General features: G+C 38.1%; 1 protein-coding gene across 3 annotated transcripts in view; it reads left to right on the top strand.

The window, feature by feature from the left end:
* LOC117406208 (ralBP1-associated Eps domain-containing protein 2-like) overlaps window positions 1-21,474 on the top strand; it is a 63,533-nt gene that overhangs the window by 17,616 nt on the left and 24,443 nt on the right. For 2 of the 3 annotated variants that reach the window (XM_034010142.3, XM_059030115.1), the window contains exons 2-12: window positions 3,563-3,686; window positions 4,894-5,072; window positions 5,475-5,601; window positions 10,168-10,274; window positions 11,699-11,837; window positions 13,196-13,259; window positions 15,248-15,396; window positions 15,993-16,084; window positions 17,713-17,793; window positions 18,724-18,811; window positions 19,081-19,164. In XM_034010142.3, coding sequence (XP_033866033.3) covers window positions 3,563-3,686; window positions 4,894-5,072; window positions 5,475-5,601; window positions 10,168-10,274; window positions 11,699-11,837; window positions 13,196-13,259; window positions 15,248-15,396; window positions 15,993-16,084; window positions 17,713-17,793; window positions 18,724-18,811; window positions 19,081-19,164 — 1,234 coding nt within the window. The remainder of the gene's footprint in view (window positions 1-3,562; window positions 3,687-4,893; window positions 5,073-5,474; window positions 5,602-10,167; window positions 10,275-11,698; window positions 11,838-13,195; window positions 13,260-15,247; window positions 15,397-15,992; window positions 16,085-17,712; window positions 17,794-18,723; window positions 18,812-19,080; window positions 19,165-21,474) is intronic. The other variant, XM_059030116.1, reaches the window with a different exon arrangement.

The raw sequence follows: 21,474 nt of genomic DNA, 5'->3' as shown, positions 1-21,474 counted from the left end.
AAAGCTTTGATGCATGTTGCATTTTACTTGTGTGTTGTTTGTGGCTGTGGTTTTTATTGGACTTGCTCTTTAGTGTGCTGCTATAGAGGTTTTTCAGGGCATGTTTATACAAGTCGCAGAGCAAAAGCATATGCAGTAAAATATACAATTCCTTTTCAATAAGGATCTACCAGTAACCTGCTTCATCGCAGGCCTCTTCCCACTGTGTTTTCATTGTATGTTAATATGCGGCTAAACAAATCATCCTTCAGGTCTCAGTTTCATCAGAATGATAGACAGTCCCTCTGAAAGTACAGGTCGTGTCAGTTTCATTTAGTGTGTGAAGGCTGAGCTTTGCTGAGGTTTAACTGAAGGCATTATGATGCTGGCTTTGTTGCAGGATATACTGTACAGTGCTGAGTCTGTATATTATAACATAGATCCCTAATGAAGTAAGATGGGCACTTTCCCTGTGGTCTTCACTGTGGACTGGTTAACGGCCACTGGACGCAAACCTTAAAACACTGGCCTATTACAGAGCGGGGCAGGAACATATATTCCTATTAACAAAATGCCTGTTTTAACCCTTCCATCTGAAATAATGTTGGAACCTCACCTCGTCTGTGGTAGTGTATAAATATATGTAAAAAAAAATAAAGGAGATTATTCTTCAGCGCAACAAAAATAATTTAAGACCGAAAGGGTTAAAATAGAACTAGTATTTTCAAGTTTGATTTCAAACAGAATTTTCACATTCACGCTGCCAAACAATAACTAAACATCTTTAACAAACGCAAAACAACACATTTAAATAATAATAATAATAATAATAATAATAATAATAATAATAATACAATAATCATACAAAAACAATGCAAATAAATACAGGGGCGGGCGTACCCCGTCACAGTCACACTAGGGTTTTTAATAGCCTCTATCTGGAGACCCGCTTATCAAATTGTGATGAAACATTTCTTATTCTATACTATTGTGTACATACTGTTAATATATGTCAGGTCATCAACTTTTTCATCATACTGATACAATAGCTGTAATTTTGGCTTTACAGCTGCGGCACAGGATGGATGTTACTGACATACTTGTTTATTGAGGAGGCTGTGTGGCCCAGTGGTTAAAGAAAAGGGGCTTGTAAATAGGAGGTCCCCGGTTCAAATCCCACTTCAGCCACTGACTCATTGTGTGACCCTGAGCAAGTCATTTAACCTCCTTGTGCTCCGTCTTTCGGGTGAGATGTAATTGTAAGTGACTCTGCAGCTGATGCATAGTTCACACATCCTAGTCTCTGTAAGTCGCCTTAGATAAAGGTATCTGCTAAATGTTGAGGCAGGAGTGAAATTTTCAGTTCATTATTATGGAAAAAAAAAGGTTGGTGTATTGTATACCACAACCAGTACACAATGTCGACTGTTTAAAAAATGCTATTTGCAAAATTGTATTTACTATTTTCTATACAAAATACATTACTGGCAACCTATTTTTTTGATTGTATTTTAAATATATTTGTGGACCACTATTTTCTGTTTAAATAGTTTCCTTGACTATTTTGCCCAACCCTGACCCATTATATCAGTATACCTGTCACACCGATAAACAGCAAGAAGAAGAAGCAGAAGAAGAAGAAGAAGTTGTTAGTCTAAAGGCTCTCAAAGAGAGAAAGAATAATCTCAGTGATAAAAGGCTGTAACAGAGCAGAAGACAGCTCATTACTCAAGTGCACTGTCCAGCAGTAAATGCATGGTAACAGTATACAACACTGGCCTCTTCAGATTCTCTTCAGTGCGGCAAGCTTGAATATTGAGCAGCAACCTCCTTCTGAAACATTGATGAGGTGGGACGCAGTGCTGCATAAATCAGTGTGGTTTTACTGTTTGATCCTGCAGTAGAAGAACTTTTGGATCACAAAAACTGTTATATAATACCCAATTCTCAATTATAGGACAGTGAAATCGACTGCCCCACTTACTTCTATAGGAATTTCAAGCTGTATCCTACAGTACACAGTGCAGAATTCGTTTATGTTGCAAAAAACACAATGTCATAATGGCTTTACTTTTTTATGTTTTCATTTTTACTGAAGAGAAATGAATTTATTTGCACTCCAGTTCCACTGTTAACTACATGTTCCAGTAAACAATACCATGTGTATTTGCTTTTACACTTAACAGACCCCAGAGTTATCACTTAAGTAACATTCCTCTTCAAGGCCTAAGAATAAGACCTCGCTGACCTTGGCAGTCACGATTGCTTTCTCTATGCATCCTGGATCTTTGATTAACTTGATACAGAGTTCTTCAGGTGTAACCTTGATTTTGTTTGTGCAATAGATGTACCCTCTGTGATTCTACTTTAATACAGATGCAGTCAGATCTAGGACTACATTTGCATTTTGGATACAAAGCCCAAAACAACCACAGGGAGGCTATGAAAGGGACTGCAGTGTTTCACTGAACTGTGTGATTAGCACTGAGCCATGTTTCAACAAGTAGGATTTTCTCAGGCGCTACCTGTAGCTTACACTGGGGAACATGGCTGAAGATGAGTGCAAATTCATAGTACAGTAAGTTGTGATTGTACAATTTATAAATGACCATATAGACCATAGTTTTCTCTTTTTTCCTCTTTATCACTCAGGGCATTCATTAACAAGGAGGCTTGAGCACCTGCCCTGCAATATAGTCCCTCATACAAGTACACATACTTATCTCACTTTTAATCACAATTGAATTCTAGTCCTTGACAAAGATTTAATGAAGCAGATTTATTAGCTGCATGGCACTTTGTATGTAAGTCCATTTACTAATTAATGTTGATTAATAGTCAGAAAACAATCAATTGTTATTTGAAGTAGTTCAGTGGTCATTCAGATTAATCAATATTTAAGCATAGGATATAGTTTACATATATTTTACTGGTAGTAGTAACTAAGTAGTATTTTAGTACCTCTTGTTGAGGGATATAAAACTCTAATTTCCATCCATAGAAGAAATGACATCTTTATTCGTTCCGGCCATGTTTTGTAACTTAATTAAAGAGCACTAAACATGTAGCACAACAAGAGGCTATTGTGCAAGTCAAAGGACTGGAGTTAATGGCTTTACTTGGAACTGATTTGCAAGCTTTAGTCTGCAGTCTACAATTGCATCTTCTTTGGGTTTCTTTCTATTTCAATGTGAAGCTTCCTAAATCTTGCTTTTAGAACCACACTGAAAATATAATCTTGGTGATATTTCATTAGTACAAACAAAAAAAAGAAAAAGTTATATTTAAAAAAAAAAAATAGTTTCATGTATTAATTGCTAAATACAGAGATGAAATCTGCAGCTAAGAAAATACAGGTGTTAATTTTCCATGTACAGTATTGTACCCTAGATTTGTTTCTTTCTGCAAAATTGTACAGTTTATATTTTATAAGGGTACAAGACACTAAGGCCTGTATTTTGTTAATGGAAATAGAGGCCCCAGTGGTCTCCTTTGATTATAAAATATAGTATCACTAACATTATGGGACCTGTTGTCTGCAGTATGACTTATCTTGTTCGCTTTTTGTTTGTTTCCCCATCAGGTCACTGAGCTGTGTGGAGCAAAGCGCCTGGGATACTTCGGTACTGGGCAGTTTTATGTAGCTCTGAAGTTATTAGCTGCAGCACAATCAGGCTTCCCAGTACGGTTTGAAAGCATTAAAAGTGGTAAGTATTAAAGCTGTGGTCTTGTGAGCATGGAACCAGGAGCTTTCAGTGTAGGGAGTAATTACTAATGAGGAAAAGCATGCAAGGTGGCCATTCAGATCTGCAAGATAAGTACTGTACTGCCCCAGTTATAATAAATAAAAAACAACAACAAAAAAAACAAGTGCTGGTAATTAATAGATCTTAAATACCCCTTGTGTTTTAGAATCCATCAGTTAAACTGTGTGGTTTATTCTTTCCTGTGGTACTTGATCCGCTCTAACCTGAGTTCCCCTTGCATGCGTCATGGTCCTTTTGGCATTAAGCCCCTTAATCTTGCGAGCAGCAGGCGTCCACTCTGGCGCCTGGGTGATTCTGTCAGGCTCTCGACCTGATCTGCTGGGAGTTGTGTTAGGAGTTATGTTCAATGTATGGAACATACACTAAGATATTAGAGAGGTAAGAAATTAAATATCCTGACAAGTGTAGATGGTATACAGTATGCCTTTAAAAGAGCACTGGCATTTTTTTATGCATTCATGTGGGGTATTCCACATTCTCATTTCTTTAAAATGCCTGCATAGTCTGCATTTCAACGTAACCAGTACTGAAATAGTGTGTGATTTAAAAGTGTTTTCCCCTGTGAAGTAATTTATGTCAATCATATAAAAGTTGTAATAGCTAAGCAAAATGTTCAGCGTGTGCAACTTCTTTCCGTCAGTTTTGCGCTTCTTGCTGTTGTAATGTATTGCAGCAGCTTAATCCAAGAGTGTAGTCAACTTGACCTGTGCAAAGAGTCTATGCCAGCCAAGTCACTTCAGGAATCATCATTCAGACCAAACAGCCTATTATAACAGACAACGTGAATGTGTGTCTGATGTTTCCAGAATCGTACATACTGCACATTCAAAAATTCTTTCCAAGTTTGGAGGCTGTTTCAATACATACAGTAACCAGCCTCCGCACAGCTTCTGGACATAATACCAAGGATATTCAGGACACCTATGCACCCTGCTGGTCTCCCAGTTGGAATGTAAAGAAGAGCAGTGAGTTTGCTGATGACAGGTATTGTTTAGTGTTTAGAATTGGAAGATTAGGTAGCAACTTCACCTCTGACATTTAATAAGCATGCCTGCTCATTTCAACTTAAAGTTTCCCCATACAGTATGTATAATTACTATTATTTTGATTTCAAGTTGTAAGTGACGTGTTTGTTTGCTTCTCCCAGAAATGCCACTTCCCAGGTTTGTGGGAATGAAAAATGATGCTGAGCTGCTGAGGTATCCAAACCATTCCCAAAACACTGAGAGCCAGGGGCATCAGCTCGGGAAGCCGCCAATGAGAATCGCCCAGCCCAGCCTGGACAGGAACTCCCTGAAACGCACAGAGAGTTTAGGAGATAAACAGGTAAGAAAGTGCCTGCTGCAGCTCATGAGGCTGAGGCATTAAGCCTCCTGCATTATAGACAATACAGTCATTTACAACTGGGAGTCCGTTAGTCAGTCTGATGGAAATGTATAATCTCTAACCTTGGGTGAGAGATTAACAGGCAATTAACAGGCAATGCTGGGTCCCATACCATACACCGTGCTGTTCCATAGTTCTCTTCTATTACATACAGTGGTTGGACAGAAAACCTATAACACTGTCATTCACTACAGACAACCAAAATTTGCAGTGCAGTGAATAGTTCAACCATTATAGTGATCATGGTACTGGCCAGGAAAACAGATTTGAAGACAATCAGAAGTACAACTTTAATTCAGTTTCAATTTGTAATTTGATTTAAATTGTATGTTCTTTTAACAGGAGCCCCGGTCGCCTCCACCGTCGCCTCTTAGGTCACCTCCCAATTCTCCTTCAAGCTCAAGCTACCAGGACAAGCCTCTGAGCTACTCTTACAGGAAACAATGGAACAGCACAGAACAGCTGACAGGTAGGGAAACCAGACACCCAGCAGCATCTGAGACGTGTTAGTGGACAAGATCCCATGCCACTCAGAGTAGTATAAAGTTAATTTCTGTACATCTTACCTCTCCTATTAGCATCCACAGGGACTTCATCAAGGGTGTCTTCCCTCATTACTCATTCTGGTCATGAACCTTAATCAAGTAGTGTGCTCACTTCTGCCCTGCATTCTTGCTCTTTTTTTACATTGTATTTAACTAAACAGATGTTCTCTAGACAAGATTGAAAGAGACAAATAAAACAGCTTGGATACTGTACCCTGGCTTCCATGTTAGAAACTAAATAAAACCGGGTTGGCCTAATCCTACTGGTGTGGTTAAAGATTGAATTGTGCAGCACCAAGGGGTTGTGCATCCTCTGCATGTCTTGTTAATTAAAACTGTATCACTAGCCTTTGGACTTCTAGTATTCAGTCACCTGTGGCAGTAACCTAAATCCTTATCAGATTTTATTTAATATACATTTTCAAGGTCTTGCCCTCCTTTTCGTTTTAGATTCCTATGAGATTTGGGAACTTGGTTAACCTGCCAGTATTTCCTTTCAAATGTCAGTCTTTATCCAGACTTTCCTGGCTGAGTTTTAAATTCAGTTCAGTGTTAAAACGCTAAATGTCAGGGTCCCTGACTGGCTCACCTGGTAAAGGCAGAACCACGTGATAGGCAGGGTGAGTCATACAGTCAGGGGAGCAGGTTTGCATCCTGGCTGTGCACTTTCATTGCAAGTGTAGTTCAGTAAAAACTAACCGTTTCCCTGCCATCTCTATATGATGTTTTAACCCCATATTAGACCTTTTCAACTTTGAGAGCCACGACCCCTTGCATTATTCCCTTTAGGGTGTAACATGTGTGAATGACCTGCAGTTTGCAAGGGTGTGTACTAATTCTAAGCATCTGCTAAGAAATAAATAATAATAATAATAATAATAATAATAATAATAATTTTAATGTCTACCGGGGTATCATAATACTTGCTGGAGGACAATGAGTAAAAACAGTCTGTGCTGTTGTTCTTATATATAGTCATATCCCTGGCTCAAAGAAATGGAGCAGAGGGAGGGTGTTATTAAGTGAGTGTAATTAATTGTATGTTGTAGGAGCACACTTTATTGAGTATGGTTTAGCTATCTTGGAGACTTTGACAATCTTAAAATACACACAATATGGTACTGGTACTGTAATAAAGCATGTGCACATATTCCTAGAAAAACTGCACGTAAATCAAATAATAACAACATTCTCTATCCAGGCTTGTCAGCTGCTTGAAAATCCATTATTGTGTATAAAGCAGAACGAAACTGATAGTACTGTATACAAACGGAAGGCATCTGTAAATAATCACCTCTGCAACACTATGGACATGAGAGAAATCGATTCTCTAATAACCTCTCAGTGTGATATACAGTAGTGTTTCATACAGAGGTATAAATAGGTACCTTATATTGGCCAGTGTTGAAAATGTCAGTTCTGTAGGAAATGTTATAAGTATAACAAAAACAAAAGTGTACAGAAGGATGAACTATATGTAGTAATGAAATGTAAAAATAAAAACACCAAGGAATTATATTGTAATGTAAAATTGGGAAATTAGCCTTTTGACATTGAAAAAAGCCCCTACTGCATAGATTACAGCATTCAATTTGATGAACCTCTGTTACCGTAGCAGTCCCCTGGTAACCTTCTGTGTTGAGTGCTGCTCTGCCCTGTTGCCATGGTTGCACTGACCACCTTTAGAGCACAGTCTACAGTCATATGAGAGGGTTGGCAGTGAAATGTAGTAATTTGATTAAACGATTCTTTAATAATGTAAATACCTATCCAAAGTGTTTGCCAAATTTCTCCAGCAAACTAATATTCACTTCTGATAGCTATGAAAACAAGGCATACGGTAACATCTACTTTCAAGAAACTTAGATTAAGCCTTCCTGTCTAACCCATAAGCCTTATTGAGAGTGCCATAGTAATATCCTAGTGTGTGTCCGATGTCATCGGCACACATAGAACAGTTTTGTGAAACCATTTTTATTATGCTGTGCCTCAGAAGAGAGTTATAGAGATTATGATAAGATGAGCTGGTTGTGCTGCTGAATGCAGTGTAGTGCAGACAGTCTTCACGGATGCACAGACTAGAAGCTGCGTTTTTTCTCTGGGTTCCAATTATCAGCAATAGATGTTACTGCAGCAGTTTGGAAATCTAATGAGCAAACGCTTGACGTTCAACCCTGGCTTTGACCAGTGGCGTAACTTTGGTTTCAAAAGATTGGGTGGGGGGGGGGGGAGTTTCTGTAGCTGGGGCACTACAAATTAAAAAATAAATGTTCATTTTATTCATATTGGCGCCTTTGAGGTCAGGTCTTCGGAGGGCAGGAGGGAGTATTTACCAGCCACTCTACGACAATAAGATCCCAATGTTCCAACAGAACCTGCTACACTATGGCTTTCAACAGGTGGAAACTTAATGAATCGGTCAGAAGCAGCCACCAGCTGCACAGACATTAGATAAGGTTGAAGCACATCACACAAGTATTCTATAGTGTTACGATCAAACCGAAAACGATCAACCAGGAGGTGATCAGGAAGTTGTGTTAGGTTTTGATGGGGTCTGAAGGTGTAAGGAATGGGACGCGGGCGTCGTCATCTTCTTATCTCTAAAAGTATCACAATTGCCTCAATGTCAGCCATTGTTAGGGAAGAAGGTCGGTGTGTAGCCGTTATATAATTCTGCTGACATTTAATTGGTGCAGGTGTGTAACCATTACATTAATTAATTACCGGTATGCCTGTGTGTGTTTCCGTGTCAATGTGTTAATGACATACATCTTTCAATCTGCAGCAGAGACACAGTGAGCTGAGCCACGGCTTCAATGCCTTTTTGTGATTAAAAGATTCATACATTCTTTATTAGTATTCCAGTTTGTTTACATTTGCTTTACTCGAGTTTGAGTAATGGAGCACTGTGCCTTTAAGAAATGAAAAATTGGAACGAAAGTAGCGGACGTCACAGCTTACAAGCAGCCTACATGCCCGTGGACTTAAAAATACTGTAAAAAGTTTGTCGTGGACACCACAAAGACAAGAAATAAAAAGAAAATACTGTGTATCTGAAACGCTTTACCATCACTGAAAGAGACATTGCTCCACGCAAAGCTATCCGTGAGTAGAAAATTGTTTGTATTTATTAAAGAAATAATATTGCTTTATTAAACATTTAACTCGAACTGGTGCAAAAAAAAATTAGTAAAGAAGAAAACATATATTATCATAATAATAGGCATAATACATCTAATAATATTTGATACTGTAAATTATTAATTTTAAATTATTCAGTGTTGTGTGCAAGTGTTCGTTCGATATATGACAGGTCAGTGGAGCGTCTTGAGGCATTTACTGTTTTTGTTTTTTTTTTTCTTTTCAAATATCAGGATGTTTACTTAGTGTTATTTTTTTTAACCATTTGCTTAATACACGATAGTTTTGACAACTTCGAAGTTCACTATAAAATCTGGTCCTGCGAAAGTCTTGAGATGTGATTTATAGCTGGAATTGAGTAGATTTGGTCGGGCGATAGCAAACCACTCCCCCTTCTCAACCCACTTTTGCAGTCAGCGAGATTTCGCTTGGAATTTTTCTTGTGTTTTATTACCGTGAATGCTTTCGCGTCCTCGTTCACTAAGTTCTGACTTTGATTTGGTCTGGCCCTTTGCCTAGTACACTTCAGCTTGTTCCTCATTAATGCAGCCTTACCTTTTACCACTCCAACTTACCTATGCTTTATGTAGTAGAAGGGGAAGTAAAGTCATTATACCCACTGCAGCGTGCTCGCAATTTCTGTTTTTAAAAAATCTGTATTTTATGGTTTCATTTTAGATTTTGGAATGAATTAGATGAATGTCTGAAGGTAAAAATGATCATGCCCCCAACTAGGGGTGTGCTGATACTCACACTCACAATTGCCTTTAAGAATAAATCCATTCATTAATGTGTTGATTTCAAAACAAGAAAAGCTATCCTTCCATCACCTTTCAATTGTGTTGGGCAATTAACTTCCCCAGTGAATGTTTTAAAATCTGTTTGTTAGGGAATTTTCCTTTCACCTGGGACGCTGACAGTTGTATTGCTCTACTGTCATACTGAGGCTGTAAATAATATTGTCATTGTCAGTTTACAGCCTCGGCACGGCAGTAAAAATGTCAGCATGAGATGAAAAATCTGCTGCTAGTCGGCTTTTAAAACACCCAATGTGGAAGTTAATTGCCATCAATTGGTACCCATTTGTAAAGGTTAGAGAAGGACAGCTTTTCTTGTTTTGAAATTAACACATTAATGAATGGATTTATTTAATGCCTGTTGATAAATACGCGTACAGATATCAGCACACTCCTACCCCCAACCTTATGAGCCATATACCTGTGCTTGAGGCCAAAAAACTTAGAGGATCACTTATATAAGAGTTCTACCAAAAAAAAATACTTTGTAGCATTTCAGGCAGTTGTCCTCCATTTGTTACCATTCCCTCTTCCTGTGTTTGCCTCCTACAGCTTCCTGTGAAAGTAAACACCTGAGTCGGCCTCTGCTCCAGCAGCAAGTATCATTGCCTAGTAACTATGGATCCAAATCTTCACTCGGGCATTCTGCAGTCACGCGGGTAAACACGTTTTAAAAACTGTTGTGCTGGGTTTCATTTGCTTAATTTGAGAAATAAGCCATGTATGGAAGTACGATCCTGGGGATCAGTCCAGCCTGTCTGTCCTTCCCATTCATGCCCACTCTTCTTGAGACTGCGTAGAAAGGAGTCAGTTGTGAATATTTTCAGGCCTGGATTCAATCAAAATGATGGCAGTATAGCTATTGTGGTGCCATTTAAATTAGGCCTCAGTTTGGTCTCGAGCAGAGTGGTGAAAGATTAGCACATTACCCACTCAGCCAGTCTTGAATTTAAAGGTATTGTTAAAATAAATGACTGTTAATTTACTTGTTGGAGAGGAATTGGTCATGGCACATAAAGGTTTACTGGTAATTAAGCACCCTGGAAGTGCTAATAGTTAGTATTAATGTTAGTAAATCTGCCATCACTACTCTTTAAACACTACAAGTACTACAGGCAAGAGGAAGGGGGGCACTGTCCAGAAAGATAGACACATACATTGAGGGCTAGAGGATTCTGGATTTTTTCCCTAGTCAGTATATAATTTTTTATATAAGGATTAAATTGCTGGTGCCTGGCCTCTAACCTTATACAGCCTATGGGGTCATGACACATTCTTATTTACCCCTTTCACACAGATGAGTTATGATGGCTCAGAACCGGCACTGATGCGGCATTTTGGTCTGTGTGAATTGCCTATATTGTCACAGATCCGTCATATTTTATGCCGTCTCTGAACCACCTCCCGAAGTGGTTGAGAGACGGCACTGAACCGTCTTAACTGCTTGTGTGAAATGCCATGCCGGCACTGAAGCGCTATAGTGAGTGTGGATTGAAAGTCAACATGCCACATGACTGTATACCGGACGTGTTGTTCAGCCAGGTAAAATGTTTCTCTTCCCATGTGGAAATGTTTTGTCCACTCACTATACAAAGATCTTGGGAGTGTTTGGTTCCAATATACATCACCATGTTGGCGTTCCATTACCCAAGTCGAGCATCCTTTATACATAGCAAATACCAGCATTCACTGTATTTCCGTTCTCTGCTTTTGCCTGGAGAGCTGGACTCTCTTTCTTTTAAATATGTTGTATTGCCTTCTTTGCAATAAAATACGCAGCCTACATTGTGCCTGAAGCTCCTGCAATTTGACACTTAACATGTTGTTACATTGTATAATATAACTGAAAATTAAAAGCAAACACAATGCAGCCAAATTTACATCTTTTCTTTTGTTTTGTGATTTTCTTCGGTTTTCATTGCCACTACATATAATTATTGTTAAATGATCGTCACAGCATATTTCTCTAGGCAGCTTTGAATATCCTTTCTGAACAGTACCTTTCAGCTGCCTGTCTGTGTGCGAATGGGACGTGTTAATGAACAGTGACACTGTCTTGATCAGCGCCTGCTTGGCTCCACAGGCCCTTTCAGTGGAGAGAAGAGCAGAGGAGGGCAGTGCTGACTACCACGATGACCCCTGGAGGATTACTGAAGAACAGCGGGACTACTACACCATGCAGTTCAAATCTCTGCAGCCAGACCTCAGCTCACTCATTTCAGGTAGAAGCAAAATACTAAACCAATGCGGAGGGGCTGCCAATGTGGATAGTTTAGTTGTTTTGGGGAGAGGGAGGTTCTATTTTAATTATCTAAACCATGGCAGATCTAAATGCAGTGCCCTTTAAATGCCCATAGAATAAAATGGTATAGTAGGGTGCAAAAATAGTATCCTATAGTATACAGTAATACATAGTATAGAATAGGAATCTGTTGTGTTTTTGGACAGTGTTGTAGTATTTTTTACATGAGTCTATATTAATTTCGCTAGTGGTTTCCCCCAGCGGTGAAGATTGACAGACTTATTATTATTATTTTTTATTATTATTACACACAATAAAAATGCAGCAGAGTGAAAATTCTGGTTAACAGATGTATGTGTAGATCATTAACATTGACCCCTTGGTGTTATACTGTAGTTGTGTCTTGTCTCAGTGGTGTGCCATCATCCTTTTGTACAGTACATCAGAGTAACAGCTAGCATTCTTCTAGTGTAACTGAAAATCTTTTCAGTCTTAATAATCTGTGAGCCTATTTTACACCTGAACCTGTGGCCATCTGGGTATGTGTAATTACGCTCAGCTGTGACTGATTAAGCACACAGAGACTGAAATGGGAGGAACTGCTATGGGAGCATTTCTTTTACCCTGCGCCGAATGAGCACTGCACTTATATATAAGCAATATCTAAAGGGCGCATTGAGGAGGTAAAAGTTTTAGCTAGATGAATACTCCGGTTGTAGCTATTATGTATTACATGCTGTGGGCTTTCCCTTGTTAAGGACCTGTATTTTAAGAGCATAAGAAAAGTTACAAACAAGAGGATGCAGCTCGGCCCATCACTGCTTGTCCTGTTCCTAGAAGCTGATTGATCCCAGAACCCTGTCTAATCTTTTCTTCAAGGATTTTAATAATTCAGCATCAATAACATAGTGCCGTTACCCATTCCATACACTCACCGCTCTCTGTGTAAATTACGTCTTTATCCTAAACAGTAAACTCCCAATGCACTTTGTAGTTAGCACTTAAAAACAAACTTCTGATTAATAGAAGATGACAGTAGTGTGTTCTGCTGAGTCCACCCCAGTAGAGCTCTATACAATAAGCAAACATTGATCTTCGCAATTGTAGAAACCCATTGATTTTTGTATTACTTTAAAGCTACAAAGTCGCACATCATTTTTTCCCCCTAACAATTTATTTTTTAATTTCTTTGGTGCAAGCAGAGGGCGCTCTACATAGAATTCTAGATGTCGGAACCAGTCCCATCAGCCTCCAGATACTGCACTGTACACCTGACATGCCTCCAGATAATATCCAAGAAAATCTGTACTTACACTGTTGTGTTTTTTATTTTCATAGGTTCTGTTGCTAAGAATTTCTTTACAAAATCTAAGCTTTCAATACCTGAACTCTCCCATATATGGTAAGTATAATACATAATATAAAATATTATAATACATTATAATTACTTACTAAAATAAATACATGCTTTGTGATTGCACTGTGACAAAACCTAGTAAGAGAGGGATGTTCATGCTTTCGTGTTCTATACTGGGCCCCAAACCCTTTTTCACAAAGGGTAAACACAGTGATCCAATCCAAAATGACACTAGGTACAGTACATGGGGTCTCCCACATCACCAGACTAGACACTCCCCTGCTTTGTAGGTACCTGTCTTGGAAGTAATCCTAATAATTTCCCACTCTTACCAAATCAAAATCAGTAAGCCAGCCAGATTGTTTCAGATTTTCTGCAGGATCAAATATTTCTCATTTTTTCTAATTGCAGAACAGTTCTGCTGGGATAGCTTTAAAATAGCAGAGTGTTGTGCTTGTACTAAGCTTACCACTTTGATAATATACAAACATATTCCAATGGATGCTTCCCAGCCCCCATGGAATTTGGGGCCTGCCGTTACAGAGCTCTGGTTGACAGCTGGAACATGTATTAAGTGGCTTAAACAAGAATTAAAGAGACTTTCTCGTGAGACTTTGTATCCAGTCAGTAGTTTTCATGGAAGGGCGGATTCTAAAAACAAAGCAAAACTAAATATCTGTGAAAAAGAAGGTTGTGCCCTGCAAAAGTGGCTGTGGTATTACAGCTTATATAGCAGTGTTCATAATTCAAGCAACACAAGTAGTAAGCAAGATGGATGGGTGGGTGGGGGTGGGGAGGTCTTTGAATGTTCAGAGACTCCAGAGGGAGCATCACGTTGGCTATGTGACACCCACAGGTTAGGGAGGCAAAATCTTTAGGGACTGTTTCTCCTCACTTCGCTATGCAGACCCAAATGTTCATGCATCAGTGAGCTCAAAGTGGACTCCTGCAGGACTTGCCACTGTGTTCCAGAGGCCTGTAGCTTGCCGACATCCGCTGTAATGCTCCTGGGTGTAAGAAAGGAAATGGGACTGGTCGTGGGATCGGAGAACGGCCACTGACCTTCAGTTCTCGTGAGCTCTTGTCGGGATTGCTGAGGTGAAGGAACTTAATTGGACATTCTAAATTGAGGGAAAATAATTGGGGACAATACATTTATAAAAAAGAAGTAGGCAAAACCTGAGTAGCTGTTTCAGGCGAGATTTCCTATTTCCTATCTGATATGGACCCACTAAAAACTAAAACAAATAGATGATTAAACAAATAGATGTTTAATAATCCCATTAAACGTATTTGTCCTGCACATCCATTGGCTACATAAGTCTCCAAATGTGGCTTTTCAAAGAAACAAATGTCATAGCAAACATGTATTTTAATGTTTTACAACACTCTGGTATCTGATATCTGGTACAACACTGGGTTAAAGAAAGTTCACAGTTTGATTGCCTTATCTCCAGGAAGCATGTCATTTCACCTTAGTAATGTCTTAGGGATCAAGAATGTTACTGACTGCAGTATTAAATATGTTTTTAAAAAAACATTTGCTGCTGCATGTGTTTGTTTTAAAAATGCACATTTTAGACATCCATTGTTGCACTGCACACTACCCTTCGACATGCTTGCAAAAAATGGAGGAGGGGATGTATACACTATTATCATGAAGTATGACTCCAGTATTGTAAGATGGATTCACAAATTATTTGATGACAAAAACATACAGACCAGTTCTCTTCATTGTGTTGATTGGATACACACCTGCTGTAAGTGACAAGTAAGCACTGCAAAAGGAACATTGTCAACTGCAATGAGAACCGATGTAGACCTTTGGACACACACATATCTATCTATCTATCTATATATACACATATTGTCATAGAACAGGTGTATACGTGTGTAAGTATGACCATTATTTTGAACATACAGGTTTTAACTGCATTATAAATCTTCTAATTAAGTGGAAAATACCCCAAGGCACCAGTTGGGTTTATTTCAGTCCATTCCATGTCAAGATGGCCACTCTTCTGTGTTGGTAGGGAACTCAGCGATGTTGACTGCGATGGAGCCCTGACGTTACCCGAGTTCTGCGCTGCCTTCCACCTCATTGTTGCCCGTAAGAACGGATACGCTTTACCAGAAAAACTGCCCCAGACACTGCAGCCTGCTTTTCTGCAAATAGATGCAGGTAATTAAATTATGCGTGTGCATGGTACAGTAAATTCATGTATGGAACTCTTTGTCCTGTAGTGCTGAGCTGTAACCGATGCAGCTTTCCAACCAATTCATAGCATGGTTATAAAGTTAGCATGGCTGCCATGGAACCATGAAGTGAGCGCTAAACATATTTTACTAGCACCACCATTGGCCGTAAAAGACCCTGTAACAGTAGGGTCATTGTACTGATTAGCATGGGCACTGTTTGTCTCACAGAAGGGCTCAGTCAGTAAGATAACATCTGAAGCGGGCAGCAGAATGAAGCATTTTCATGGTGACACCCAAAACCTTTAGATGATAGCATACTTTAAATCAGTTAGGAAGCAGTTGTACTGGACCTGTATGAATATTGGCCACATTCAAATGCAAAATAATCTGAAACGTTGCTCTATTACACAAGCAATGAGGCACAACAATTATAAAAATTACTTTGACAATCATGCCCAAATACGTGTTCTTTATACATATAATCTACATTATTATTATTATTATTATTATTATTATTATTATTATTATTATTAATAAAGGATTATAATGACCAGTAATTATCATTTTTACTTATTTTAGTGTCTCCCAAGACAAAGCGTGACGGGGTATTCTTGGGTTCTTATTCTGAATTGGTGCCATCAAGTCAACAGAAAGAACCAGCTCATTCTGAGGTAAAACAATATTGTGTTTTTAACTCAAATGTTGCCCTTTAGAAACACAGATATCCACAGCGTTGATGCTGTTTTCGCAAATCAATAGGCTGTTTCTGTTCAAATATATGCACTGTCCTTTGTCAAAGGAATCTTTGGTGTTTTCACAAGGAACTCAGATGCAGGCAGGAGTGGAGCTGGTACACGCTGCATTTTTACTTGATTAGTGTTGGTGTATTTTCTTATAGAGATAATGGTGCAAACCGTGCTAGCTGCTTCTCCAGTCGTGTGCTGAGTTGAATGCTAACTAGACATTTACACTGCCTCCTCTCCAGTGCAAATGCTTTGAAAGCAGATAACTCTAGCCAAATGCCATCTTTTTTTAGTCTTACCAAAACTGAATCTGTGCCACTGTTGGGATAACAGACTAGGTTGTGTCAAGCCAGGCCCGGCTCTCAAATTAAATTTGCCACCTCTCAATGCAAAGGCTGCACTAAAGTTATTATTTTTTAATTTTTTTCCATACATATAATAAAGGCTGATTTTAGAAGTAGTACTTTTTGTGTACTACCACATCTAACACATTACAAGAGTTTCCAGCAGTTTCCTGTAGCCTCCATACTCTAATACCCACACTAATAATATAGCCCAGCTCATGTAGAGGACAGTTCCTACACAACCTGATGACATCATCAGCCAGATGTGGATTCTGACACAAGGTCTCTAAGCAATTTACAGCAGGTTGACATTGCATTGTCAGAAAAGACAATCATGGCTATTTTGCTATTGGGATGCAGGATTCAATTCATTAAGACTTTCTGAGTCAAATTAAAAATTGATTGGCTCCTTAAACTGAATAAACGCAGCCACCTGAGGTCAGCTTTTTTTTTTTTAACAGCATTTGCATGTGAAGTATTGCCATGAATTGTTGGTGCACGAAAGCATCCACCGCAGTGTGCAGCACAGACACACTAATCCTGCTGCTGATGTGCATCTTGAACCTGATGGTTTCAGGGAGATACAAAACCATAACAATTAGATGTTGCTAATATATCACAAGGAACAACATGTAGGCCATTCTAAGGAACTGAGAGCTGACCACTGAGTCAGAAGTCAACAGTGGTGGCTATCCCACAAGATAATTGTATCCCTAAAATTACAGTGAGAAAGTAAAGTTAAAAAGATCACACCCTTTCTCAGGCAATGTAACTTTCTGTTTAAACTTATATTTAGGGCTGTGCAATAAAACATGACTACTATTACCAAACTAAAAACTAGAACATAGAATAGAAAGATATTTCCACTTTTCTTCTGCTGCTGTTGCAATGTTAAAACTGCACTTCTCTATCCTGAAGTATAGCATCCCATCTGTCAATGTCCTTGTGGAAATACAGTTCCCAAAGCTATTCACGCTATTTACCAAGTAGTGCTGTTTTTTTCTGAAAAAAGTAACGCAATTACAATTCTAAAATGAATAAGAAACTTGGTAACTTCATTGGCTGTTTTGTTCCTTTCTGAAACACCTAACAACAATTTGGAGTAAATAGCTCTGATAATGTTTATTTTCCTAATTTGTAATTATATATGAGATAATATAAATTAATTCTGTGTTTGTGTATATATGTAAACTTTCTTATTGTGTGTTTCAGCAGTGGAAAGCCATCAATGAACTGCTCACTACACCGGCGCCCCTCATTGTATTTGAAGGTGAATCCGGAACTGCTCCACAGGTAAGCGGTTCCTGCAAAGCCCATTTAAGATCATCTTGGTTAACATTAAATCCTCGTTTCATCATTTTGTTGTCACATGGTTTTTTTTTTTTTCCATCAAACTTCATTATAAGAGATTTCAGTTCAATTTTTCCGCAGTCAAATTTTTTATTGATTAATTCTAACTAAATCTTGTAACTAACAGTGGTTTAGGAGAGAACAGGGCAGATATATTGTTTATTAATTAATTCACTGTTCGTGCTACGAATCCACAGAAAACGGATTCATCAACGAAACCACAGTCAGAACAATTCAACAGAAAAGCGAATAGCATTTTATTAAACAACAATCATTTGAACAATTTTGCACACAAAACCGACGCGATTTCGTCGTGTCGGGGTCTTATCGGGTCGGTCTAGTGTGCGGTGGCCTTTAGAAAAGGGCTTGCGATTTCAGTTTAGCATTTCACATTCCATATAGCTTTTGCATTTATTTCGTTTAACCATTGTTCAAACAAGCTTACAGCCCACTTACATTTTGCATTTTGAGTACTTCTCGAAAACAGATAGCTGGCAATGATATTTAGGTCTTCATCTGTTTTAGGTTTAACAAAACGATCAATAACTTTAATCTCTGAAACAGTTAATTATTTTTTCAAATTCAACACTTAATGTTGTTTATCCCTTACTTAACAATGGTAAACACCATGGTTTACCAAAATGTACCATGCCTCCCTGTGATTTACGTGAGAATTATTTTTGACCTTCCAAATACAAAACAACTCTAAATGTAGATCTACCCCAATGACCTACTTTTAACCCATGTAGGGCCCCAAACACAAAATATACCAGTAAGAAATCATTACATGCATTTCCCAGCATTTAGTTATTTCTGAAATTGGGTGAGCAAAATGCATTGATTGGTCTTAGCTTTTCTTATTTGCCTTTATAGGAAACCAACACATTAGAATCCACACACTCGCCTTTATCTGATAAAAGCACACCGAAGCAAGAGCCAAGGATTGACAGCTGCATGTCAGGTAGTGGACTTGTTTAATTCCTGATCTGTGTTTTATGTTATAATTACAGGTTCTGATTTTCATTTACTTTTCACAGTTTTCAGGTTTAAAAAAATCAGGTTTCAATTTCGAACTTTTTAAAACATCCGATCTTTTGCTTTTTAATATTCTTCCATTTAATACCTTGTAAAAATGATCCTGATCATTGTTTAAGAAACATTCTTGTTTTTTTAATGCTACACAGCAGGTAATAACTTCATTATATTTATTTTTATTTTGGTTTCCTGCAGCCTTTAGCCCGAAGAGAAACCCAGCTTTCAAAGACACGTCAGCTGAACACACACCTTTGGAAAATACCCCGTCTGCTAAGACAGGTAGTGAGCGTGTCTGCAAACCATATAACTACAGAACAGCTTCAGAGACAATGAATTGCAATATTAATAAAACTTGTTGTGGGTTTTATTAAATCATTAACTGTATATACAGTATAGCATGTTCCTTGTTTAGCAAGCAAAACTAAATAAGTAAATACTTATACACTATTTAACTTTCAACGTTTACCACTCATAAAAACTGGAAAAAAAACACAGTACTGCAGTACTGATTAATTCCAAAGCTATCAAAGTCGTAATTAACCATTTCAGTACCCAAGATGAGAAACCCTGTATTGAAGAGAACAAAGGTAGCAGTGTGTAATGATCATAGAATAAGCTTTGAGGCACAGAACAGTGGTCACTTTTTTACCTTTTAGAAAAGAAAATGTAGTAATTTTTTTTTTTTTTTATAATATTATTTATTACAATTAAACATATACATTCTTCAGAATCAGGAGTTCATGTTGCTTGCTTCTGAAACTAAAGAGGCCACATAAAGTATAGAAAACACTACAATATCTGTTTCTAAAAAAAAAAAAATGTTTTTTCATTATTTTCATTTAGATTATATCAATATATTTAGGTGATGATACAAAGATATCAATGAAAACATTCAACATTTGTTTTGTGACACTGCATTGAGTTTACTGTGGCATTGCACAGGGTCAGGTTTGCTCCTTGGCAATGTCAAAATGTCATGATCCAGGGAGTTACAAATTCCCCAGCTTGACCGATGTGTAATAAGTCACTTCCCACTGCTCGTCCAAAGGAGACTGGAGATGAATACTAGACGATGGTGTCATCCCAGCACGTTTGCCCTTAGAATCAAAATTGGCACCACTGCAGCTTGTTCTAGAAAGAAGCCGACAACACACTCTGACCTGGCTGACCCGTGAAGCATGGTAAAGCATTAATGATGTTCATGATGAAATTCACTGACCCATGTGCCAATAACCCGATCTGGTGTTGAAATAGTAATAGAACCAGAGGGGAAAATGGAAAACAGTATATCCTATATGTATCAATAAAATGGGTGAGGGCTGGTGCACACTGTTGCTATTGAACCACAGTGATGTTCAGTTAAACATATGTGTGTATTCGGCCACTTATAATAAAGATCAATGAATACATCCAGCACAATAACCCCAAAAGTGAATGCAGGTGGTAGGCAAGCTGAATGAATCAGAACAGCACACAGGGAGTTACATGTAATGGATTTTTACAAATCACTAAAAATAATTGCAGACGTTTTGTTCAGATATTGGAACACTTCTTTTGTAGAGAAAGATTATGGCTAATGCTTCCTTGCTTTTTGGCTTTGTCTGTTTCCTGTAGTATTCATTTGCAAATTAAATAAGAAAGGATAGCATTGGAGACCATTTTGTTAAATGTAAGAAATCTGCTGGAAATGTTTTGAACATGCAAAAAGAAACAAAAGAAAAAATACACCATGTCTGCCTAATAGTGTTTAATATGGCCCTTTTAAAAGTTTACCATGATAGATTTGCTCAGCAATGCTTCATTTTACCTTGCTTCTCCAATATTTATATTATGCATTTTCCAAGGTTAACCATGAATTTTGCTTTACCAGAGTTTTCTACCATTTTCCAGTCTTTGTGCTTTACCATACTTTTACTATGCTTTACTACACTTGGCAATTTTTGGTATACCATAGACTATAGTAAACATTTATAAGGTTTATTTTAATGCCTTAAAGTGAAATAAATAAAATAACTGATGAACAGTGGTTGTTAGTAATATCAATGATGCTAAAGAGGGCTGTGTTTTGTTCCCTTGTTTTAAATGCAGTTGGTTTAAATGTAATTCTTATTGTAATAATTGACGCTTTGGGTTTCAGTGTTTAAGGTGACACACCCAGGTTAAAAACGGAAAATGAAATACTTCCTGTCTCAGCAGAGAAATGGCACACTGGTTGTTAATTGTGCTGAAAAAAAAAGAGTTTAAGGATGGTGTTATTTTAGTGCATTCACTATGAATTCTGTTCATTTAATTAATTACAGAGCACTTCACTGAACTGTATTTACCTAAAAAAGACGGAGTGAGCTTTGCCTCAGAATGGTTCCTCTCATATGTCATTTTCACTACCCTATTTAATTTACTGTAATAAAGTTTTCAGTCTTTCACCTATTTGTGGCAGCTGGGCCGGAGCTTTTGTCACAGCACAGTGAAAGGAATAGAATGCAGACGGCTGCAGCAGTAGTAAGACACGTAAGGGACACAGCTAGGGTGGTGCTGTGCTTTCTTTTTTGAACAACTTGAGATCAATTCTGATCAACACTTTCCATTGAA

This window comes from Acipenser ruthenus, chromosome 9, assembly GCF_902713425.1.
Source record: "Acipenser ruthenus chromosome 9, fAciRut3.2 maternal haplotype, whole genome shotgun sequence".
Taxonomy (NCBI): Eukaryota; Metazoa; Chordata; class Actinopteri; order Acipenseriformes; family Acipenseridae; genus Acipenser; species Acipenser ruthenus.
The sequence above is the reverse complement of the archived record's forward strand: the minus strand, read 5'-3'. Positions and strand labels throughout refer to the sequence as shown.